Source organism: Semicossyphus pulcher, unplaced genomic scaffold, assembly GCF_022749685.1.
Source record: "Semicossyphus pulcher isolate SPU_LCO1_2020_fin unplaced genomic scaffold, fSemPul1.0.p SCAF_24, whole genome shotgun sequence".
Classification (NCBI taxonomy): Eukaryota; Metazoa; Chordata; class Actinopteri; order Labriformes; family Labridae; genus Semicossyphus; species Semicossyphus pulcher.
Window position 1 is genome coordinate 3,692,689 of NW_027211698.1, and position 26,329 is coordinate 3,719,017.

The window sequence follows — 26,329 nt, forward strand, 5'->3', positions numbered from 1 at the left end:
AAAAAAATACCTATTTTTAACACTTCTAGCAGTGTAAATATGTTTCCAAAAATGCGAGAATCATATTGATTTAATCAAATGTAGCCATTTTAGCAGAAATTGATTGGAAAAAACGTCATGTCATCATTATCGGTTGTGTAATTTCGTTCTTTCTTTTCTTGGCTCTACTTCCCCTTTTCAGTGTAGGACACGTAATTGTGCTTTTTAAAGGGGCCATGTCTTTTGAATGGATATTCTCATATATTGGCATGGGTTTCACATTTTTTTGTGTGTTTATTCTTCACAGTGAAAAAGTGAAAACGGCATAATTCTGTGTTTTTCCAGAATTACATTTTTACAAAGGTTGCCTCTGAAATGGGCTGTTCAGAACAGCTGCAGGTTTCTACGTAGAACCTTGCTATCGCTGATATCGACCAATCGTCATTCACCTCAGGCTGCCTACTCACACTAGCTTGTAGTCAAATCGTTGTCAAGATTTCAACTTACCATTCTGATACCTACTGGCAATTCTGGCTCAGACATATAAGGCCGAATAATCGATCCCAGAGCAGCCATGTTTTCAACATCTTGGCCACGAGGGGTTAGCAGTCCCTCCTAATACTGTCACTCAATCATGGCTAAGGTCTTTTCACCTATTATAAAGTGCGATTTTAACACAAACGACGTGCATTTTGAAAAGGTGGACACTATTTGCACTGTGGCTTTGTTGTGAGACAAATTACACATTCCTGTCACCACCAGTAGCCACATTGTGTCAGACGGGACCTGCAATTGTGGTTGAGGATCAGCTGCAGCTCAATGCTGTCTGTGGGATCTCTTGTAACAATTACAGCTTGAATGCATGATAAATATGTTACTTGTAACAGGTCGATACAGCCAAACAATGGCTATTATACTCCTCTTGTTCCTGCTGTCTCTGCCATTTCTGCTCAGCGTTTGCTTCTTTATGTCTTGCTCAGATGAATCAGGTGGATTGTGGCAGCTGACCTTCGCTGTTTCCTGCATGTAGGCTTTAATCAGTGTACTTGAAATGAATAGTTTGGGCCCCTCAGCAAGCAAAGCTTTGGCTTTGTTCATAATCCATTGCTTAGATAACTTAAAATAATCTTTACCCTTGGAGTCCTGTGTTTACATTACGAGCTTCAAAGGCAGCAGCGATGAAATGCGATAGAAGAAGTTGTTTAAATTTCAGGACTAAAACAAGCGAGATTAAATCGGACTTGAAAATGAGATGTTGCAAGTTTTTGATCTTGTTAGGGCTTATTTATAGCCTTCACACACACTTCTAAAGGCACAGCACTCAGAAGCTGCTTTCTCTGACTGGCCCACAGTGCGGAGCGTGGGAGTTGGATGCCAGCCTTTGTGTATTTGTAATTCCTTGGGAAATGGCTCTTGGATGGGTGCAGGCAGTCTGTTTGTGTGCATACTGCAGTCTTTCAGCTCGGGGCGGACCAGCCCTCTCCCCTTATTAGTGAGTTTAATGCCATTATGCCTGTTGGCGTTGCCAGTGTTTCTCTCTGGCACCTTCTCTGCTGCTCACGCTGCAGTCTCAAGTCTTTGAAGGAGAAATCCACCAGCACTAAAATATCTCCTCCTGCTTTCCATTTTCTCCTTTTCTTTTTATTGTTGCCGCTTTCATCACCTCGCCTGTTAACTTCTACTTCAGTTTGTAATTTACATTTTCCAAACAACCACTAAAGAGAGAGAGAGTGAACTCTGTGCCTTTAATCCAGGGCTTCTGTGTGCTTGTAGGTTGGAAAATGAGCATGTTTTTACGAATAAGAAAGCTCTTTATCAATGTGCTGTGCTGTATTCAGGTCAGCTGAGGCTCATGTCCGAGCTATTGTGTTTCCCAATCTTGGGATTTATTTCTGATTGTTGAACTGACATGGTAAAAGAGAAATGTCTGCACTGGACACATCATGTAATGTTCATTTAAAGGAGCAGTTCACCCCTGGAAAAAGCCGCTGTCAGTCAAAGCTGGTGTTCTCTGTAATCAATAAAAGCAATAATATTTGAAATTGCCGCCATAGCTGTGGAGAAAGTTGCTCGTGGTTTCGCCCATTCTACATTCCTACAACACCCAGCATGCATTGCGCAGAATCCAAAATACGACGAGAATATACCGGTGGATCGTCTAAAAAAATATTCTTCAAACATTTCAAACCTGACGATTGTGAACGAGACATGACATCGGAGGCGGGCATCCTACATCGAGGAAGTGTAGTTTAGCGAGGGAGGAGGAATCTCCTGACGGCCTGCGTGGCATCGGACATGGTCAACCAAACTCCATTTAAAAAAACAAGCAGTTTAAAAGGTTCCTTGCTTGTATTGTCTTGTAAACCATCTGACAAAGCAGGAATTTTTACTTCTACAAATCCTCATCAAGATGATAATTTCTGCATCCGTTTGACCTGTTTATTTCAATTGAGTTGCATCTAAATCTGTTTATTGTTTGGGCAGAAGTAAGCCAGGTCTGAGCTGATGTGTAACTAACTGCTGTGTGTCCATCCGAAAAATCCTGGTTCAAAGGGCACTGGTCAATTTCAAGTCGATTAAAGCGGTAGTAAAGTGAAACCAAACACAGTTCCTGGATGAGGCGGTGGAATTAAACAAGCTGTATTTGGCTTAAAGGGCGCAATGCATGCTGGGTGTTGTAGGAATGTAGAATGGGCGAAACCACGAGCTGTTTGTGCAACTTTCTCCACAGCTATGGTGCCAATTTCAAATATTATTGCTTCCAGAGAACTAGAGAGCTTTGACTGACGGTGGCTTGCTCCACAGGCGAATCACTCCTTTAAGAGCTTTGTTCATTTATCTTTTAAAACAATGACGACAGTGATCAGTAGTTGTCCCCACAGAAATAAGAGAAGTAGGCACCAGTCATACCACTCCCTGCAGTGATGTTTGTCATGCTCTTCTTGTGCCTGTCATCCCTCATCTCTGTAAACAGTGGACATGATCATATAACAGGACTGGATGTCCTCTTCATAATGAGACATGAAAGGATTTTGTCTCGAGCGCTCCCTGTTTTTTTCTGTCTCTCATTTTCCTTTTGTTTTAATCCTTCATTTCCAAACAGCGCTGCAAAGAGTTCACTGTAAATACTCCCTGTTCAAACAGCGCACATTGTCCATCTTGGCCGTGTCAACAGCGACAACGACACCGCGGCGCTCCCAATTAATGTCCCCCCTGTTTCCCCCTCTGTCTGTCCTGGAGAAAAGAATTCCTGACCTTTTGATACTGTTGTTTCTGTTGTTATGTGTCCTGGAAATGGGGATGACGCTGATGTGTTTGCTGTCTGTTGGAGCTGTGTCCGATGCTCCTCCTCTCCTGTTCCCCTGGTAGTGACGTGAATCAGCTGTTTACCTGTTATTCACACAGTCCTGCGTCATCTCTGTGTGTTCCTGATGTGTGTTCCTCCTGAAAGGCTGCATCCCCCCCTTTGAAGCATGTTAGGAATCTGGCAGTGCTGATCTCAGTGGTAACAGGCCACTGCTCCGCTCAAAGGCCTACTTTGTGCACAGTGCGACCTGGCCTCTGAATGAGATACGGTAGATGAATGGCACAAGGTTTGATTAGATCCAACAAGCACCTGATAGCAGAAGAAACAGAGTTCCCTGACTAGAGAGAACATGTTGGATTGCAGCGAAGTGGTTGGAGATGTGACGATGCACTTCAAGCATGAAATTCTGGCCACTAAGGAGGTCTTGAGGGCACTTAGGTGTTTGGAGAATGAGTTTTAGAAAGTTTAGGGATGGGGTCAAGAGCCCAATTCTCTCTATCATAAAGAGTGACATGGTGCTATAGTGATACAGTATTACCAAGATTTAAAGGATGGCTTTTACAGGGGTTTCCAGAATGAGCTGATGTTTTGCTGCATAAGGGCCTGTGTCCACTAACAGCATTTTATTTTTTGTGCTGGCAGCGTCCACGACCTCAATTTCAGAGCGCATTTCACCGGCGCTTACCGTTGCTAGGTTACAAAAGTTGTCCGTCAGTGGTAGTGACCGTTAAGTCTGCTTTAAAGGAGCAGTTCGCCCCTGGAAAAAGCCACCGTCAGTCAAAGCTGGTGATCTCTGTAATCTATAGAAGCAATAATATTTGAAATTGGCGCCATAGCTGTGGAGAAAGCTGTACAAACAGCTAGTGGTTTCACCCTGTCTACATTCCTACAACACCCAGCATGCATTGCAACACTCTGACAGGAACGGCCCAGCGAGAGACACTGGAGTGAAATACTTCAGTTTCTCTGCAGGCAAGAAACAGAATATTTATTGTAGCCCTGCCCGACCAAACCTGATTCTACACGGGTACCTAGATCGTTTTATTTTGAAAAGCCGGGCCTCTGACCAACGTCGTGTCGTTAAAAAAACAGCTTCTGTTAAAATATTAAAAGTCACTCAATTAAAGTTAGACGTCAGTCCTTTGAAAAGCCTCTTCAACCTGCTCACCTCTTCCTCTTCATGCCTGCCTCATAATTGGCTCTAATAGTTCGTACATCTACACCCCCCCTCAGCTTTACTGCCTGATAGTCTTCAGGGAACACGACATTCTCCCTCCCACATCTCACATTAGAGCGAATCTCCCACCAGGCAGCCCCATTCATCACCATCGGGCCGCTATTTCCATCTGTAAATATCAGCAGCGGGCCACCAAGACACACTCTTCACTTCACCGCTGCTGAGTAAGCAGCTGTTGGTGCCCAATCTGAATAATAAGCCGAGAAACGAGCCGTCCTGACCTGCGCGATTACTCAGCAGCAGCACGGAGCGCTACACCCATCCTTCACTTCATCAGGGAGGAAGATGAACACACACAGCCTCCATCTCAGAGTGTCTTCCTACTCCTGTGTGTGCTGCAGTGCTTTTATAGCCACACCTCTATTATACGCGCCAGTCAAGGCTGTGATGTGTTATGTGTGACCTTCCAGCTGACCTGAGGCGTGACCTCGGCTTTAGTAATCGGCCCAAGGCCGATGTAATCTAGATTTAATCAAGGCTTTGGTCACAATAAGGCAACATTATCAGCACATGATGGATGAGTGAGGGTGTGCGGTTAATTTAGTATGTGTAGATTAACGATGCAATCATTATATATCATTACACGTCAGGTGTACTTGCTCGTCGTCACACGTTATATGACTCTGTCCTGTTTAGCACTGAGGTGTTTTATTAACACTGCAGACAATCCAACCGGCTGCTTGTGTCCTATTGTGTAGCGTACCAGCTCACCTCGATGCTCCCACTTGAAAGAGAGAAACCAGGAGACGTCGTCGAGCCGCCACATTCTTCTCTGCGAGGCATTCTGGGGTCGAGTGCTTTAAGGCTCTTATGAAGATGCTTCACAAATTCAGTCGGCCTTGAGGTAACTCTGACAACCAGAGTCGGCTTCCAGCGTATGTGGTGTTTCTGTCCTCGCAGCAAAGTAGGTTAACAAGAAAAGAGTGAAGTCTGACACTTTAGTCACTAACGCTGAGGTTTTGCATAGACTGGGTATCTTGCAGGATCTAGATACCAATGGAGATTTCCCATCATGCTCCTGGGGGAAATTTGACATTAGCATATTTAGCATCAGTAGCTAGCAGGCTGTCAGTAAGGCGTTTCATTCCTTGATAGTCTTTTACAGGTTTATTGGAGCTAACTAAAGATGCCCTAACAATGTGTCCGAACATTTGACCATTGTGTGCATCACTTGTTTATTGTAAGGTATAAGATGTGTGTGGTAGCACCCAGCTGCATCACATGTAGTTCCAAAATGTCCGTGTCAAATAAATAAATAAATGATTAATATTGGTTTAATTAAAAGACGTGTTGCCAAGAGAACTTAGATGTAAACGTATGCAGCCTTTGCCTCCACTGTTAAAACGTCGAGAGATGGACAGGTGCAGACGATCAATGGCACAGTGCATCTCGGTATTCGGTGAGGCGCAGTGCAGATGATGACAGCTCATCATGCGGGGCTATGGCGGGATGAAATTCCACACAGTCTGTGAAACTATCATCCGGGATTTCTGGGAAATCTACTCCGACTGGACAAATCTGGCAAAGAATGCCAGCACAGTTCCCGTGTCGAGCGTGGCTGCAGAGCGTGGCTGCAGAGCATGGCTGCAGAGCGTGGCTTCTCGCTGCAGAGCTGCATAAAAACAGCCATGAGCAGCCGCCTCTCTGAGGAGAATGGTTAATAACTCGCAAGTTGTCCCAATGGGTCGGATGATTTCAACTTTGCAAAAGCAGCGGAGCAGTTCTGTTCAACGAGGCCGCAAACTGACCTGAACGGCAGTTTGACAGACGCGACTTTAGACTGATGAGGCCTGTATGGTGTCTTCATGCATTTTATTCAACGTTAAAGGGCCATTTCGCCGATTTTCAACCTCAGTCCTATCATGCTATCATGGGGAGCTGATGCCATTATGGTGGGAAAAAATGCACTTTGGCTCTGTGCCTTTGGAGGACGCTATCCGCTTCTCTAATGGGCCCCGGAAAACCTCCACCAGACTACGTAAAACGCGTCACTTTACTTATACTATACTTGATATCTGGCCAAACGTCTAGCTTAAACTCTGGTTGCACCTTCTCTCCACCATGTTTCTTTTCCACCAATGAGCTGTTTATACAAAGACTCAAATATGCCGATGGAACGAGATGAGTGCCACAGACATATGTCATTCCTTTCCATCTGCTTTGGCTTTTAAAGAGATTTTCTACCATTAATGATCATTTATAAATCTAAATTGCATATTTAAAGCGAGCATTTTTTTTCATGCATTGCATGCAAACTCAGAAACTGCTTCCCCCCGTGCGTCTTTGAGTCCTGCAGATGTTGCCGACTCATTATGGTAAAGAATCCTTTTGAGAAAGTTTCCTCTTAAAGTTCTTCCGTTTCATCACCTCCATCACTCGTCCTTGTTTTTGATGCTTATATTCCCCCACTTACAGAAATGATCTCATCGCCCTCGTCCTCTCGCTTCGCTCTCCCCGGGGTGCCACTCTCCCTCCTGGGTGTTCAGGGTTGCTATAGCTATGCAGTCTTCCCCAGGTGCTTGGACTATAATTAGGCCGCTGTGTGTTATTCCCACCCACTCCTTCCTATCTCCCTCCTTTTCTCACCATTTTCCACCTCCCTTTGAAACGCTGTGTCATCCGTACAGTGTGTTACTGATGTGCGGCATGCCCTTAGCTTGAGATTCACAGTTCAGAGGGTTTATAGTGCCTCTGTCGTGTCGGGCGACACACCATCAATTGTAGATGACGAGTCCTCTCGGAGTCCAACTGTGAAATTGGAACACTTGTTTGAAATGCCAAGTAGTTAGTGTGTGTGTGTGTGTGTGTGTTTGTGTGTGAGGGTGTGGGTGTAAATGAGAGAGTAGAGAGACAGATTTGCGTCAGAAAGTGGACGGGTATTCTTGACTTTGCCGTGCTATTTCTGGATCTGCTTCCTGTTTGGTCTCGGTGATAGAGGCGGACTTCCTGTGTTTATACAGTCGTCAGGAGGGATGCAGATCGAGAAGTGTGTGTGTGCATGTAATAATTAAAGAAGGTTAATTTATAACTAAGCTAAAGTAAATAGATAGGAGCTAGTCAGGGTCAAAGTTTAGGTTGGTTGTTCTTCCATTGGTTGTTGTTTTCCTTTTGGTTAACTGTGTTCCTCTAGTTTATCTGCTGGCTCTGCGTCAAGGTGGTTTCCACAATCACAACTGTTCAGGCAAACAATCGACAGCAGGCGGATTTAACTTCCTTTGCGACATGAGAAAAACAAACAGTCTGACAGAATGGCAGGAAAAAAACCCCCCCAAGCAGCAGCCTCCTGTGTTGAAAAATGAAGCCAATGCTGAGGTGCAAAAAAACTGCAGTTCCTCGAGTGGCCTCTGGAGGCTCCAGAAAACAATAAATAACATTACAGCAGATGGGAAAACAGCAGAGATAAACATGTTTACAGCCTGATACAAAAACGCTTTTGTTATAAATAGCTTTTTTATAACACACCCATTTTAATTATTAAGCCTTAAATTAAAGGGGAGGGGCTCACTTGAGTGACAGGTGAATCCTGCTGGACACACACACACACACTGTCACTGAACTTAACTTCACCTGTTTGTGTTGTTGAGACTTTAGAGGACAAATAATCTCTCTGTGGGATTTCTGGAACTTTCCGTCCGTGCAAGAAGTCTGAGCTCCAGCTTTTCGGTGACTTAAATGCAAGTGTTATTGTATTGATATTTTTAGCACTAAGTAGCAGGTATAATGTTCTGCCATACCTGGCTGGTTAGCCTGCTTATCAAACATTTATTTAATCGTCCGCCAGTAAATAGGAGTCAGCTTTTCCTCAGAGAGATTACAGCGGACTGTAATGATGAGAAGTTCCCAGTTACGTGTCTTGCTACTTATTTACTCTGATAAATAAACACCTGCAGTCAGTCACCGTCACAAACAGAATCTCCTCCTGGGAAAGTTAAACTAGCTCATTCATTACTTATACAGTCTATAGATAATAACCGCTAGCTACACTAAGAAGCATTTAGCCTAGCTTCATAGCCGTAGCTGGCTGATTCATGCGGCCCGCCCATAGAGCTCGGTCGCGCTAGCCTGCCTCTGGATTAGCCGGCTCTGGCATTTCCAATATGGCGACCGCCAGCGCAGACGCAATTGGGGCTTTAAAACGCTTCTTCAGAAACCAGTGGGTGAAGTTATTATTATTATAATCTTTTATTGCCATCTACCCCTACAGTTGCTTGTGTTCTCTCCCAGTCTTATCTAATCCAACCAACCAGTTCCCGTCCGCTGAAATTACATCCAGCTTGCCGTCTTCCATCTGCCTGAATCCATCTGAATGCTCCATAATGATCCCAGATACACACACCCATCAGCACCCCAGGGCCTGGCTTTCACAATGACTCACACTGAGTAACCTCAAATCACATTTCGTTGTGTAATACGTTTAATGTAGCTGTAAACATTTTAAGATGGCATCTGGCTTCTTAAAGTCAGCCTTTTTTAAATGAAGTTCTGCAAGGCCTCTCGCTTGTGATTACATTAGGATAAAAAAAACAAACGCTGTTGTTGTTTATGTTTTTCCAGCATGTGAGTCTGACGCAGATGGCTAATTATGAGGAAACATAATTACTCACTTCCTGTTGGGAGAGTCAACACAGTTATGAGCGGAGAATGATGATGCCGGTGCTACAGATAGTGAATCCTTCTCTTACAGTGATATGTATGCATGCGACCAGGAGGCACCCTGCTGGGTGTATTGAAAAAAATATGATGTAACCTGATGCAAAAAGGACGCAGTGGAGGGACACTGAAGTTTTAATGGGATATTTAGATTTCAGGTGGAGACAGGTGCACTAATGAAAATGAACACATGCGCATTCATTGCATCACAATGATTTCAGCTTAAACTTGCAATAAAAAGCTAATTACACGGAAAAGCCCTGACTAATCAATCATAGCGCTATGTTATGATGCAGAGCATTGCTGCATATTTGTGGGTAAAGATTGTAAACACATTTGCGTAATTCCTGATCTGAATAACCACAGTTCAGAGTGTGATCGTTGGGCGCGTGTGTGTGTGTTTGTGGATCACGTCTCCATCTGTGTACGTTGGCGGTCCTCTGCGGGAGGCCTCCCAGCTGGACGCTAGTGAGGTCAGAGCCAGTTAAGCAGAAAGTGGCGGCCATTACTGTGATTTAATGTTCACTTAAGGCACACAGAAACACGCACACACACACGCTTCTTCACAAAACCAACCTGGTGATGAAATTCCCGCTCCCAGCAGACTCGGATAATGGCGTTGCCTCAGGTTGCCACAGCGTTGACAGAGGGAGGTTATAACAGGCTGCTCCCTCAGGGTTGCGAGCAGGCAGTGTCTCCATGGTGATTATAACTAAGGGAACCAGAAGTCCCTCCATCACGTCTAGACAAATTAAGTGGGCAGAAGTCAGAACTCTTTTTCTTTACACACTTCTAATCAGATTTGGGACAGATTTGTCTGAGATGCTAATTCCCGAGGAACCCCCCCCGAGACAAGCTTAATCGCGTTGAATATGAATGAAGACAAAGTGTCAGACAAACTTAAATTTTCCTCGCAGACTCGGTGGAAACTTTTTAAGATGAGTAAGAGAAAGAAGACACAGCGACACATGAAGGGAGCCTGTAGCAGAGGGGTGTGGTTGATCAGAAACGTGAGGAGTTTCATCAACATGGCAGGCATGTTCGCTGCTGCAAGGCGTTGGCGCTGACAGGTTAGAGGCATACAGGAGACTCATTGGGGATTTGCACACTTAGCGCGGCCGATACACTACACTTTCTACGTCAATATCTGCGCCGTTTTGACTTTACAAAGGTACTCAGAAGGCTGCTTTATTAAAGAATATATAACATTTATACACACCATCATGTAATATTATAGAGGCCCACAGTCTGCTCAGCTGTGATGCTAAGCTACATGTGCTGCAGACGGTGCTGGGAGGTAAACTATGGAGTCACAGCGTGGACAAACTACTAGATGACACCATTTCTAAACCACCTCAAGCTGTTTTTTTTGCATTATAGCTGCAACAACTAATCATTGATTATTGAAACAATTGCCGCAGTTCTGTTTTGTGTTTTCCTCGCTAACTTGATTGTTGCTAACGCTTCGTCACGGAGATGCACCGCCGTGATCGCCATTGCAGCCGCCGCCCTCACCGCACCGGTAGCTAGCAGGATTGCAAAACTCGACATGGCGAAAACAGATGGTAGGCTGTAAATTGTGAGTTTTGAATGTGTTTTAAATTAAAATAAATTGAGATAGTGTTAAAATAACACATTTTTATTAATAAATAGATACAGAAAACCTTAGAATACCCCCAAAAACTGACTGCGACTTACATTCTGGATTTTACGATAGCTAATTATTGACAATTTAAGTTGTCAACAATGCCGACTAATTGTTGCACCCCTATTGCAGTATATACTTTCATATCGGTGCATAACAGAAAGCATTAAAGGCCGATACCAATATATCTGTTACAGGCTAATATCGGCCAACTGATATATCAGTCAGGCTCAGCTTCAGACGTTATCTGAAGGTGTTGAAGTTTAGAGCCTCGAGCAAGCTCGGTATTTCCTGAAAACTTTCCCGTTAGCTCAAAACTGTTATCCTTTATCGAAATTGGACTCCTGCAGGGCAGAGGATGAAAGCTTTATTGTGGAGAGAAATGGACAACCTTCGATACCTGTGTGGGTGAAGATGGCATCTTCTGTTGTATTGGAGAGATTGACTTCTTTAACCAGAGGAAACAGGAAGACATTTATTCCTCTTTCTGTCATTTTGAAATTGCTGTTTGTTGTGTTTTATCTTATTTCTTTTTTAATTATGCATGAAATTCTAACTTTCTTCTCCTTTGATGATTGTGCAAACTAAGTCTACAAGTTTTGCTGTTTAAATATTAAACACTTGCCTCCTATGTGTTTGAAATACTCGCAGAACTCGATAAAAATATAGTTTGAAGGCGTTTGACGTGAAGGAAACCTTCCATCATGTCAGCTCGACCTTTTTAAACCCATCAAGTTAGCAGATCGATATTTATCCCAGACCGCCTTCGATCTGTTGGTATAAGACACGCCTGGACGAGCATGATGGGATGCACGCCGCTTTCCTCAAGGTGCTCGGGTTTCATCATAACCTCATTCACCTCGCTTTACTTCAGCCTGAAACGTTGGCAGCGCTGCAGAGAGGATCCAGGCCCTGCTTTAATCTTTTCTTTCACACATACACGGCGTCAGTTCTGCTCGTGTATTTTTTGAGTTTGGCTTTAAATCTGCTCTGTAATTGAACCGAGCCTGCCCTCTAATCACTGAAACACACTTCCCACTAGATTCCCAAACATTTGGCGCAGATAGCTTTACAGCAGAGTGGGACAGCTCCGCACCCACTCTTAAAGTCCAGTCGAAGATGATCTGAAGGGTTTAAGAAACAGCAGGGCCTGCTTGCCAAGGTGTGTGTGTGTGCAGCGTCTTGCATTCCTGTCACCTCGCCAGTCTTATCTTATTCCGCCGTCACACATCCTCCCCGGCTCAGCAGACAGATTCCCACAGTGATGCAGCTTGTAAACAACCCACAGACAGGCGCGCTCCTGCTCCATCCCACCGCAAGTGATTGATCACTGAGTCAGAGGGAAGCGGCGTGAGTTTATTTCATCACATAGCGTGTTATCCTCGCCATTAATGTTTAACGGCCACCGAGAAAAACGCAATTAAATCTTTGTGTTACGGATGTAAAGAAACTCGACTCAGGATTATTGTTGTGTCGTGCATTAGCAAAACGGATTGGATGCATTTTATTGTGCGATTTTCAGCCGAATGTGTCTGTGGTTGTCGTGGTTACAGCAGCCTTTATTTATGGGACAGTTGAAGAGAGGCAGGAAACATGGGAAATAGAGAGTTGGAGGTGACATTAGGGCTCCACAAATAATCGAATATTAGTTCTTATCACGATTTTGGGTTCCTCACGATTAATTAATTGATTTAAAATTTGCGCTCCACCCGTAGAAAACTCTGCTGCATACCAAATCAAGCGCTCCCTAAACTAATAGCCACTCCCCCAGCGGGCGATGGAGAGGTTCTGGCTTCACTTTTAGTGGAGCTGGCATGTCATGTGATGAGCAACTACCTCGCAGCAGCAGTTAAAAGTGTAAAAGTAAACAACAGAGAGCGGTGTTTTGGTTCAATGAGCGACCATGTTAACCGGTGGCTTTTAGCCGAATGCGTCTGTGGTTGTCGTGGTTACAGCAGATGTTGAAAACAGGAAGAGAAGACGTAGCCGTCCTCATGACTTCCTCTTCGTTGTTGTTCATTACAATCTCAGAATATATTGATCTGTGACAGCTTTGAAGTGTTTGTGCTTCATGTAGCCTGCTAACGCTCAGTCGCGATATGAACGCTGCTAAAACAGGAAGAGAGCCAGTGTTAAACCGAAACACCGGTCCAACCTAAAACGGCTCGTCATCACTTGTTTGGAGGTATGTCAGCTTTAGGGCGAGCGATGTTAAGAAGGATAAACAATGAGCAAACTGCGCATGAAACCTGCGTCTGCGCCACAAAGCAACACGACTAACTTGTTGAAGCAACTGAAAAAACAGCACAAAGTGCAGCATGATGAGTGAATGAAGGCCGAGAGGATGCTTTGCATTGTGGGATACAGTAGGCGTGGTAGATTTATTTCTGAATCGGTACAACATCCAGGCATTTTTGGAATACTACAAGTTTTACGCTACATTTTGGGCCAATCAGAACGCACTGCTAGTACAGCATGGCATTTGTAACACAGCTACACTATCGACCCAACTCCCAAAGACAGGCTGAAATTACCCATGATGCCCCAAATTCAGGTAAAGAACCTGATTTTAAGTCTTGTCATTGTACATGAGCTGGAACATAGCACAAAACGGAGCTGAAAGAGTTGCTCTGTGTCTCTAATATTAATAAAAAATCAATGATTTTCATTTTATCCATCCTCGTGCAGCCCTAGATGTCATGCAGCAAAGGGCCGAGGGCAAGGGTCAATCAAGCCTGCGAGCGCTGCTTTGAGGACCTCTGTATATGGGGCGCCTGCCCTACTGACTGAGCTAAACCAGCCTCTTAAACTAAACACAGAATGGACTTGTATTATTTTTTGTGATGAAACACTTGTGTACCTCTTTCACTCGTGCGGGTTGCAAATCCGCTCGTAGGCTGGGTTTGGCCTCCTCACAGAGGTGTCTCTTCACGTGTTTCATCTTGTTTGGTGTGTTTTATAAGCCTCTTTAAATATTTGCACACTGTTTGGTTTCCTTATCCCTCACCTTTTTCATTTTTTGGAGTTCTGTGGAGCCAAAAAATCTGCCACACCTCCAATTCAAAACATGCCTCCTCACCTTCCCCTGCAGCCGCCAACGCCTCAATCCAGCTCCTGATGCACATGACATAATGACCTCATAGGTAGATAGTGCCCCTTCCTGTCTCACGAGGTATCACTATTGTTACATCCCTGCTTTATTTATAGGAGGTGTCTTTTCTGTCTCTTCTGTATGTCTGAGCCTTTGTTTCCACTTGACATTATCTCTGCTGTGGTACATGATGTCCCAGCCTGGACAACACAGCCCTGTCTTGTTAGCCTCTCGCTCGGACGTAGCCACCGATACCCGAAAAAGATGTGCACCAGCGCCAGAGAGAGTGCATGCGTGTGTATTTGTGTGTTGCTGTGACACATCTTGCTCTCCAGGGAGCCTCCCCCCTGGGATGAGAGCTGATCTAAGACGCCCTCCCCCCTCCTTATCCCCCTCCTCCACCACCTTCACCCAGCTCCCCTCGGCGGGTCTGGGCCACTCAGATAAGACTGTACAATTAATGGCACCGCAGGACCGGCGCCCATGGGGACACTTCAAAGTTTGTGTGTGCGTGTGTGTTCAGCTTCTGTGTACTCATTTGTAAATGTGTGATGCAATATTTCTTCTCCTGACAGCCCTTCATTTACATTTAACGCGTAATAAACCTTTTTCCGCTGCTCTTTAGTGCTGCTGATCACATCTGTGAACGTGGCGGCCATAAGCGGGCTCGCTCACACATTTCAGTTGATTTAAGTGTCTCTACACAATGAGTCTAAGACGGGAACGGTTGGGCCATTTACATATAGGAGGAAGAAGAGTTATTGCTCCCACACATGTGGAGTTCTCTGCAGTTGCAAAGATGGATGATGGTGAATTTCTTTCCTTCGTTTCTCAAGCGCTGTTAGTTTTTCTGGCTGAATGTTTTGCAGCTTATTTGGGTTTTCAATTCGATTCACAAGGTTTTTTGTCCAGATATTTAGTCTGAACATCTGGCTCATGGTTTTGATTAAACGAACTGGGGTTCAACTTGAGATTTGGCCAGGAGATCTCTTAGCGGGAAGAACAAAACCAGAGTTTACAAGAGTTATAGGGAAAGGCATACTGCACAACAACACGCCGAAAATACACTCGCAGCCAAAGCCGACACTAACAGAGAGTAACATAAACGTCAGTGCAAAACTAACTTACATATTCACGGCCGTACACACGATAAAAAGAGTCCATCTGCGATCACTGACGTCTCCGTAGTAGGTGCAGTAAACAAGTCCGGGCGTGTCTCCCTCACTGCCGTGTTTGAGAGGATGCGCTGAGTCGTGCTGCGTTCAGGAGCGCTCAGAAACGTGAGTGATCAGACACGTTTTTCCACGAGTCATTCAAATGAGAATCGGAAACATTGATTTTTTTAAACCCAGCCCCAATATCGTTATGTGCAACCTATGGCAACCGCTTCGGCGATGGTGCGAGCCAGCTGTAATCGTCACTACTGACTACTTACGTTAACATTACTACTACTAATTACTACATTTCAAGCTAGCTAAGTTTAACATGTTGCCGCTAAACGATGGCAGAGACATGTTTTGTTCTCAGAGGGGGCGGTGGGAAATGTGCATAGTGGGCGGGGCCTATGCAGATTCAGGAATTTTTAATGAGGGAGAGGGAGGAGATACCTTACAAGGTAATTAAACGTATTTTACAGAAAAAACACATCAGACACAAATTATTATTTCAAGCAGAGCATTTTATTAAAACATGACTGCAGCTGCTCTTTAAGCCTAAAGCGTCGCCATTGTTGTTACGACTCCGCCTTGGTTCCAGACCCGAGCTTCACAATGGTGTTAGTCCCCCCCATGGAGCTGATTGGCTAATCTTTAGTGCCCCTCAATGCTAGTTGGATTGATTATTTTTTTAAACAGACAAAATGCTGTTTAATATTTTATGACACCGGCAAACAATGAAGTGTTTTGGAGCAAGAAACCGACAGGTGGGATAAACACCAATGGTTAGCAACACAGCTGTTCCCCATGACTTGGGCTCCGGCTCTGAATTAGCTCTGCCATCCACACACAGTCCGCAGTATATTTATTAATAAATTAGTTCTTGGTCATGAAACGTCAGAAAATAGTAATAAAGTTTCCTATTAACAGTTTCCTAAAGTCAAAATTAAGCCTGGGTCGTTAGAACAGTTTGAAATATAAAGACTACAAAACAATAGACTTTTTTGCGGTTAGTTTTACAACAAGGTAAACAGAGAAAACCAATGTGCAAAGACGTGTCCCAAAGAAACCAAATAAAATGCTGCTTTATGAAGGATTTGTTGGTTCCAAACAGAACTCAAATCTCTTATACAAGTAATGATCGAGCTTCATAATAAATGGCGCTGATCCTTTAAGGCAGAACATATGACACATGACGACGGAGCACCGATCACGTTGCATGTGTCTTGTGTTTGCTTGGATGTGATTTGGGTCGCGGTTTCCAGCTGTAGAAATAGGTCACCTGCCCGAGATGGGGACTGTGATTTTGAATCACGGCAGAGCAAATTCACACACGCACACACACACGCAGACAGATGAGGACATGTGAACTGCTGCAGTGAGCTTGTCATCCTCATCAGAACCCTCCTTGGGGTAGCAAACCACTCTCCCAAATTGACGTAGCAAATAATCTCGCTGTAATCGCTTTACTACCTCAAACTTATATATTATTGCATTACATTATTCGATTGTTGCTGCGCCTGTTCTGTGTTTTTTAGTGAATTTCTGTCTTTTAGGAGCCTCCCTCCGGGTAAAACTAATTCCATTTCCTCCTTCAATTATTATGCGGATGCTGAATGCTTTATAAACCAGAGTCGCATGCAGGGCTTTAACAACTAGGACATGTGCAACCCAGCAGCTTTAAGTGGAATTCTGGTTATTTTGAACCTTTAGCCTGTTTTGGTGAATAAATAAGAATTAGGTTTAAAGAGTTTAGAATTGCTGCAGTAGATTGCTTAAGCCACGACGCTGTTGCAAAGGCTGCAATGCAATCTTTCAGGGGAATCGCAGCTTATTAAAGTGCTTATTCTGCCACTGACAGGCTCAGATTGTTATTCTAAGTGTCTGACAACTTTACGGAAAGGATCCCAACATATACAGACCTTTTTGTTCTGGTAAAACCCTTTTTCTTAAGCAGAAACAGCCGTTACGTCGCTCTCTTGAAAGGCACCAAACTCCATTGACAAAATCCGTAATTTTACCTTGCAGAACCTAGTGATTGCTGGTCCACCACTACCCTGAAAAGTTAGTTTGCTTGTTATTGTTGTGTCACTTTGGTGTTTAAAATAGATAGGTCACATCCAACACAATAGTTTTGAAACACACAATAACATTGATTGAGGCTACGGTAGAGAAACTACTGGCTTTTTCTGCTGGGTAAAATTACTGTTTTTGTCAATGGAGTCTGGTGGCTGCGAAGAAGCTGCTGTTTTTGGTTAAACAAAAAGGTCTATTACATTAAGGATCCTTCCTGTGATGTTTGATGGACACTTTAAATATCAGTCTGAGTCTGTCAGTGACAAGGATTAGCCTACTTTGCAGCCATGTGTCATTGCCGCCGGCTGACGAAGTCTGCTGGGGCAATTAAAACAGTTAACCCACTCGTCATTTACGCACAAAAATAGGACCCAGATTATGAAATAGCCGAATTCCCCTTTAAGCCTGGTTTCTTCCAATGACTGGCTCAAATCTGGACACATAAAATACACAGTCACAGATTTTCCCCTGCTATAAATCTTCTCTGTGGAATATGTTATGATTTGCCAGCTTCCTCGGCTGCATCGTTTAGGTCTGTTGCTCTCATTTTTAGCCAACTATAGCAGTATTTCATCAGATAAGTGTGATTAATAAAAGCAGCCAGAAGCTGGAAAACACTTTTGATGGATCACTGCTTTAGTTGCATCACTTGTAAATTCTGTTAGGGGGGAGAGAATTAGCTCACCAAGCAGTATGTGCCCGGGGTTTCTGCTGACTTCAATTGAACCATCATCTGCGGGTCAATCTCGTATAGCATCAGCCTCCTTTTCCCCTCAGGCTTACTCCCTGTCGCTGCAGTGATGGCTATCATGCCAGATTGAGACCAAAGGGGGATATTTCTCCTGACCAGGCTGCCGTCCTAATCCTCAGTGCCCAGATTACTGCTCCCTCCCTCCCTGCAGGATGACCGGCTGGCAGACTGGCACAACCAGAGTCGAGATCGGATAAAGAAGGAGAGGAGGAAGGAGAGGAGGGAAGGCTAAGGTCTCCTTCTTTAATACACGTTTAGTTTAACGCTTTGATATCGTTCTATTTATTTAGTCAGCAACATTTTTTGTAGATTGGTCAATATAGATACTTAACACAACATCTAATTGGGTAATGCCGCCAGTTTAAAGAGCTTCAGAGGCCTGCTGAAACCAGAGACTTCAGAATATTATATGTTAATTAAGGTGTGCTAAAGTTGTGGTATTATTTTTCTAATGAAGTTAAGATAACCAAAAATAGTAAAAACATGCCATAAACAAGTTTAATGTAATAATTCTCCAGCACTCTTTGCCAGACACGACTAAAGGAGAGGCTGTGCGCGAGATGTCGCTAACGAAGCTAGCTCAGGTTTTGTTCACATGGTTTCGAGCATTAGCCGAATTATCCGCAGAGGTCTCCTCCTCTCAAAAACAAACAGATATGTTGATTTAAACCAGTAAAACACTAAATAAAGCAGTTTTATGTTTAAAATCTGTGTTTCTCTTATGCACTTTGGTGGTTTTTATTGGGCTGTGAGCTGAGCTGCTGTTAGCTTTAGCTCCGGTTGTTTCTCTAGTCACTTCCTGGCATCTTAGGACTAAAAATGATCTGATGAAAGGACGCAGATCTTAAGGTGACTTTAACATGTCTTGCACAGAAGAAAGTAGTCCCCTTGGAATGTTTTTAAAGGCTGTCGTTGAAGCTCAGAACTGGAAAACTGACTTTCTTTTGTTGTGTTTGTTCCCACTGTGTCATAGGCAACAAAAAAACACCCCTTTTTTCTCTAGAACGCTGATCGAATGCAGTCCCTCATTTCTTTTCTTTCTCGTACACAGTGGCGCAACTGTGATTGCCAGGAATCCTTCATAATTTAGTTGAAACAGGAACTGAATCTGACAAAAGCTGCAGTCATTCTTTCTCTCTCAACTACCTCTTTCCGACACCAGAATTTCCCATCTTCCCTCTGCTTCCCATCAGCCTCCCTCTCTTCCATCTCCAGCCCTCCATCCTCACATCCTTTCCGTTTTACAGAGCGCTTGACCTTCTGCTCGAGCCCCCAAGGCTTATTGTCCAATTCATCTGTTCTCCAATCTCTCCCCGTCTCTCGCCATTGTGGTTATTGTTCCTCCTCCTCACTTTCTCCTCCCCGCTCCAGCCTCCGCCATCATCCAAGGACTCTGATTTATAAGCTCGTAGCAAAGCCTTGGCCGATCCCTCCCCCCTCCTCCTCCTCCTTCAGCGGAAGACAGAGCGGTGGAAAGATAGGATTCGAGAGGCAGGAAGAGAGATTGGCGAGGATATAATTTGCCAGCCAAAAGAGGATGACACAAAGAATTTGAATGTCAGCGAGCAGTTGGCACACATTTGCCTACCTATGCCTGAAGCAGAGAGGAAGCTGGTTTATCTCTTTCAATAAGGGACAGGGAGGGGCCTGCGGGTGGGCAGATACGGTCAAAATGAAACTGGGCACCCAGAAAGTGAGTTAATTAAAAGATAGCACACATGCAGACGACTTTTTAAAGATGATTTGAAACTTTTTGCTCCCACTTTTCCTCAGGTTTTGCTCTTAATGAGCAGCGTTGGGATCTGATGGCCACCAACTCACAGGTGGCAGTGTGGGAATAGAGAAACCAACCCCTAAATAACCCGGTGTGGGGCAGATGGTCCAGTGTCAAGACGTGACGGCCACCAGTGTTAAGTTGCCATGTGTTGGAGCTAAGGAGGGCTGGGGGGTGGAGGAGGGGATTGTAGCTACTTTGTGTGTGTGTGAGGGATTTACTCATCTCCGTGCTGCTACAGCTCGCGGCTCATGATGCCGGCCTGGGAGGGATGTGAACTTTGCCGGTCTGTTTGACCCATCATGGGAAGTGAAACCTGATCTGTGCTGGTTTTACACACATTTGACTGCAGTAAATGATGCTTACTACTATTCATTTATCCTCAGGGATTAATGGCTGCAAGTTACAGTCAAATGTTAAAGTGACTCAGATTTGTTCCCTTTAGTGGAAATCAGTTCTGAGTTAGAGTTCTCCTGGTAGCGTAGCAAAATTACATAGCCTTTTTTCCAGGCTATATATTATATTTGTATAAAAGAACATACAATCATAATAATAATAATAATTATTACTTGCAGATTTTGTACATAACAATAGGCAAAAAAAGTAAAATCATGTTAGAGGTTAAGAATAATTATAAATAAATCAAATTCAAGAGAATAAATGAGTTAAACAGGTAGAACACGCAGACACCAGTAAATCTCTCTTGTTTTGTTGATCTAATCTCTCATCCCACATCGACATTCTCCCGAATGTGGCATTCTTTCACCCATTTGGAGATATCGGCAAGGCATGACAGTCCGTGCCGAGCCTGTAGTGTCATCTGGTGGGAATGATAAGGAAGAGTTGGGTATCGTCTGCATAGCATAGAGGTATATTGAGAACACAAGAGGACCAAGCACTGAGCCCTGAGGCACCCCTGTGCATAAGCCACGCGGTTTGGACAGCTAGCACTTTTTGTTTTGCTCTGCCATAGTTTCATAATGAAGTGAATGTAAAAATTATAAGTTAATATATGTAATTAAAATATTTTTATTTTCAAAATGATATGGTTAAAATTATGAAGTGTAGGGTTGTATTTGTTAAATGTAAGACGGGAGTCAACCAGCGATCACAGTTCACACAAAAACATGGTTTGTGATTGATGGATGCTTTTAGTTTTTTTGAGTAGTATAGTTTAACTTGTCTTTTTTATATATATTTTTTATTAGAGAGAGAGGACAGTGGATAGTGTCGGAAACAGGGAGGAGAGTGGGGAGGACACGCCGCAAAGGGCTGAGCTTAACCCGCACCCCAACTTTTCTTATAATTAACACTTAATGGAAGATCTCTTAATATTTTGCCATTACTTTAGAATAGCATCTCTTACCCCCAGTAAGCCATAATCAAGTGACAAATACAGTTTTACAGCTCTAACTGATTTCCCTACAAGCTCCAAGGTCCACCCAACACACAACTGGACTGTCTTCACTGGGACTAGATAAAGGGCGATATCATCTGACAACAACGTGCGACGATCATAATTATTAGCAGATCCAAACATTATCTAACTCTGACGCAGCTCCAATAAACCATTAACTCTTCCCCATAATGCCTGAGAGATATGGCATTTGGCTGCGTCTGACTTTACAGGCTGTAGATCATCCCGCCCCAAAACCAAAAGTATGACTCCACTCCATGAACTTTGTCTCTTAATCATCTTATCTGTTTTCCCTCTTCGCGTGAGTCCGCAGCCGTCTTCCAAATAAACTGACATTCGCTAAAGGCTGTACAGCGTGCAGGGAATGCTAACTGACAGATAGCGTGGTGGACTAACGCAGCCTGCATGTTTTCAACCCTGTATGAAAATCATTTACATAATGTGATCTGTGCTGATTGACAGGAAAGGACTTTGACCTTGTTTACTGATTGTACTTGATATACTACGCAGACAGTCTAAAAGCTACTACCCATAATGCAGTGTAATATCCGTTATGTCATTAATGGCTAAGGTGTGAATCCTCAAACGCACGATTATAAAATCTCTGCAACAGATTCTGTTTGTGCAGCGGCCTCCTCCCTCTCCCCTGTGGAGGCGAAACTAAATCTAAGGCGTGTTCTTATAAAAGCAGAAAACAATAACAAGTCTGATTTAATGTCTTTCAATCGTCAGTGTCTGCTTCCTGGTGCACTAAAGCATTGGATTGCATCCCGTTGTACAGGTGTTGATTTTATTGCATTCAATGTACCTGGCAAGCGTCCTCTTCTGCAACAGAAGAGGAAGTAACCGCTCCAGAGAGCCCCCTCTTCTGCCAGGTGTATAAATACAGTCGCTGTGTATGCACGGTTTATAATAAAAGTAGATAAAGTTCATCTTTCCCCTGACACACCAAGAAGACGCCTCGAAAAAATTCGGCTTCAAATCCATCCAAATTGATGCCCCCCACCGGCTCCTCTCACACTGGAAGAGGTCTTGAAGCCCCCGGCTGCTTGGAGAGAACCAAGTCTGGAGGAGAAAAATATGCTATCCATCTCACAAAACGACATTTGTTTGCCTGCCAGGGCCTTCAAAACCATTAACAAGATTAGGGAGAACACAATGGCAGCGGTCCCTCTCCTCCCTCCCTCTGTCTCCTTCCCTTTCCCCCCCTCCCTTATTCCCTCCCATTTTGTTCTAGCTCATTTGCCAGTACAATGCAGACATTCAGTGGTTTGTCTGCACCTCCTCTCCTGAGGGAAGTTCTGCACAAATCCTCCTCATGCATGCAGGCAGAATCGCACACACTCACACAGGAGCTTGAATTAACACAAGAATTAATAAATTCATGTTTGCGAACACGCGCTCCTCTTCCCTCCAGCGAACCTGCTTTTGAGCAGAGAGAAATGAATCAACACAGGGTTATATAAACACAATGCTGTCCTGGAAAGCCCGCACGGACCCAGAGATGTACACTTTCCCCATAAATGGTGCTGCGCGGGGCGGTTGTGTGGGTGTGTGTTCTTGAGCACTATAGACAACAGAGGGTGCGTTTGATTGCTCCGGGCCTGTTGTTTCAGGCCTTTAGAGCTATTGATTTTTGTGTCCATCACTGCTTTTGTGCTCATTTTGTTCTGTTTTACAGCGAGATTTGACAACTCCCAGTGTGAACGGAGGCATTGTGCAGGCTTTGTGTTGCACAGGATTAGAGTTGAATTATAGTGTTGTAATTGTTGAAGCCCGTTGACTCCAAATGCACGATAGCCTTCCAGCTAGGCTATGTAATGTAGGGCCTTGTTTATTTCATAGCAAGTAAAGGTGCCATCCATTGATATGGATCAATATATCAATCGATATAGAGCGAAAGGATCGATCCTACTAATACAGTTTATCATTTATTCTGCTGGGGTGTTATTGTAAGTTGTTATCGATGTGTATCAATCAAAATTAGGGCTGCACAATTCATCGGATATCGATCACGTTTTTGTCTAAAATAATAAATTGACGCTGATATTGACGTCTTAAATGCTCCACACGTAGAAAACTCAAATCAAGCGCTCCCTAAACTACCAGCCGCTCCCCCAGGGGGCGATGGAGACGTTCTGGCTTCACTTTTGCAGGAGCTGGCATGTCGTGTCATGAGTGCCTATCTCGCAGCGGCAGTTAAGAGTGGAAGAGTAAGCAGCAGAGACCCCTTTAGCCACCAAAATTAGCGCATTGATGCAGGTTTTTCAGACACGGGAAAACCTGCTAATACATGCCGATTGTCTCTTTTCCCATTGCCAGTGAAGTATCCTCCTGTCGGTCTCTTTTCTGCTGCGTCACCGTCGGACAAACTTCCCCTCGGATACGAAGAAGCTCTCTCACCAAGCTGTCTTGCCAGTGTTGCCACATCTTGCACGAAACAAAGAACAGATTCGCGGTTGTATGTTCTTCTGTATTTACCCGACAGTAACCGGAACTTCATAGCATTGCGCCGGAAAGGGGGCGGAGATCAGCGTGTGGATGTGTTAGCCGGGTGTTAGTGGGGTTTTTAGACCAGTAGGAATCAAGCTCGAGACGGTCAGGAGAAACAAAAGTTTGATGTCTGGAACAGCAGACGCAGATCGGTCGTTTGGAGGTGTTTCAGGTTTAGGGCGAGTGATGTTAAGTAACAAAATTAATATGCAAAGCGTGCATGAAATCTGCGTCTGCGCTGCAAAGCATCACAGCTAACTTGAGCCCCTTTCCCACTGGTAAAAAAAAACAGCTAACACCAGGCTGCAGCAGAAAGAGACCGAAAGGAGTATACTTCACTGGCAATGGGAAAAGTTGGTAATGTTGCGATTAATTCCGCGAACCAATCATAAGAAAAGTCACAGAAGCCTGAGCGTCGTCTGCAGGTGACTCAACTGTTGTCTGGTTTTGATGATGTTTTTTTCTCATTGCTGTTGAGCTTCATCTGAGGGCGTTAAGTTTGTGTAATAATGCAGCTCCCGCTGACGCTCGGTTAGCCTTGCATTAATCGCTTTAAGAACAAATAAGGACAGCCATAGCTTACATTACATGAGTCACTATTTGAAAGGAATTAATTTCCAGTTGGCAGCGCGTCTTCTCCCTCCTCTGATGCTGACTCAGACGACTCAAACATAAAGGGCGAGACTGAGCAGATAATCTGTCTGCCGGTGATGTTGTCCTCAGCCAGGCAGGTGTCAATCAAAGCGCGGCCCGCGACGCCAACACTTGTCAAACGGTCCGAGCTGTTATTTTTCTGAAAGTTTTCTTCTCACTCAGACTTCTGTGGACGCTTAATGAGACGACGAACTTAATATCAAATTAGCATTTTTACTATTTCAAGCCAAATTTGCCGAGGCTTTAATGAAACCGGGAGAGGAAAATTACTTCCTACCCTACTTTCGCTAACACCTCATCTTTGGCTTCCCTCCTATTCTTCTCTCCCTCCTCTCTCCCCCCGTCCTCGCTTCTAATCTTAAACCAGCTCACCTCATCTTACTTTTCATCTCGCACGCTAATCTCCTCTCCTCCTGCCCCCCCTCCCCTCCCCTCCCTCTCTCTATCTAAGTAATAAAATTTAATTGCATCCGTCTTGCGTTTTTCCAGCGCAAGTGCTCGCAGAGTTTAACATGAGTGGTATATCTCATTAAATCTTGTCTGCGTCTCTCTCTCTCGTTTGCTCTCCCCCCCTCCCCTCCCCTAGGTGCCGACAGATGTTTCTATGGGTCTGCTGGCGGAGCCCCAGGTGGCCATGTTCTGCGGTAAACTCAACATGCACATCAACGTGCAGAGCGGGAAGTGGGAGCCGGACCCCTCGGGTACCAAGAGCTGCATCGGCACCAAGGAGGGCATCCTGCAGTACTGCCAGGAGGTAAAGTGTGGGTGCGGCCAGGGAGGTTAAACTAACAAACTTCATATTAAATGATAATCCTGATATGAATCTTTACTGTGAGTGTTGCAATAAAGCCTAAAGCGGCGCATAAAGGTGGGAAATGAAGATATAAAATGGAATAAACGGGGAGGTCATTTTCTCGCCGTTTGTAATCATCATCCTCAGCGCCTGTCACGCCTGGGAAACGGCTCCCGTTTGGCCATGTATGCGATGATTTATGGAATGCTTAAACTGTAATTACCCACTGTTTATTTAGTTTTGAGCGAGCAATAACGCAGGATGATAAATCTTTATGGTTGCGACATTTTAGTCAGAATTTTTGGGGTTGGGTAATTTAAAGTTGCGCCATTAAGCTGACTCTCAGAGCAAATTACAATGATGGAGCAGGTAGCAGCGGAGCTGCTTTAATAGGAGAGTTCACAGAAAGCAATATTTGGTGTCTTTATTTCCGTTTTCCATCCGTCCAATTGTCCTCCGCTCCTCCTAAGCAGGGTGACCCAGACGTCCCTCTCCTCAGCAACATTATCCAGCTCCTCCTGTCGGATCTTAAGGCGTTCCCAAACCAGACGGGATATGTAATCCCTCCAGTGAGCTCTTGGCGTACCCCGGGGTCTCCTCCTAGTTGGACGTGCCCGGAAAACCTCCAAAGGGAGGCGGTCAGAAGGCATCCTAATGAGATGTCGACACGGGTTTTGTGTTCCCAACAATGCAGATCAGAGCCGAGGCGATAATTACCCGTGTCTGAATGCCGTTTGTAGCCTTTCCTACTAAGCGAAAACGCCAGGTGTTAGCGGGTGTCAGTCACTACCCAAATCTCATGACCACAGGTGAGGGTTGGATCGACAGCTCCGTCTTCACCACGCCTGCAACACTGCTGATGCTGCACCGATCCACACGTGAACAAGACCCCGAGATATCTTCCTCTTTCTATTTTCTTTATCTTTTTTTTTTTAAAGATTATTTTTTTGGCCTTTTGGCTTTTATTGACAGGACAGCTGAAGATAGACAGGAAATGTTGGGAGTAGAGAGTGGGGGATGACATGCACAAATGATCGACAGACCGGGAGTCGAACCTGCGATCAGTGCGACGAGGACTGTAGCCTCTGTACATGGGGCGCCTGCTCTACCGACTGAGCTAAACAGCGCCCCCCTCTTTCTATTTTCGAGAAGATTTATGTATTTTGCTGTGAGGAAGCAAAAAATGCACGCAGGAAGCCTGAAAATAAAACGACAGAACAACATAAAGTGTGCTGATGCTCAGGTATTTGTTTTCCCCGGTTTGCGAGAGTATAACGTCCCAGAAAAGTGAGTGGGTTAGTCTGCAAC

General features: G+C 44.4%; 1 protein-coding gene across 2 annotated transcripts in view; it reads left to right on the forward strand.

Annotated features, from left to right (window-relative positions):
* appa (amyloid beta (A4) precursor protein a) overlaps positions 1–26,329 on the forward strand; it is a 55,146-nt gene that overhangs the window by 1,672 nt on the left and 27,145 nt on the right. For both annotated transcript variants that reach the window (XM_069675596.1, XM_069675597.1), the window contains exon 2: positions 24,815–24,982. In XM_069675596.1, coding sequence (XP_069531697.1) covers positions 24,815–24,982 — 168 coding nt within the window. The remainder of the gene's footprint in view (positions 1–24,814; positions 24,983–26,329) is intronic.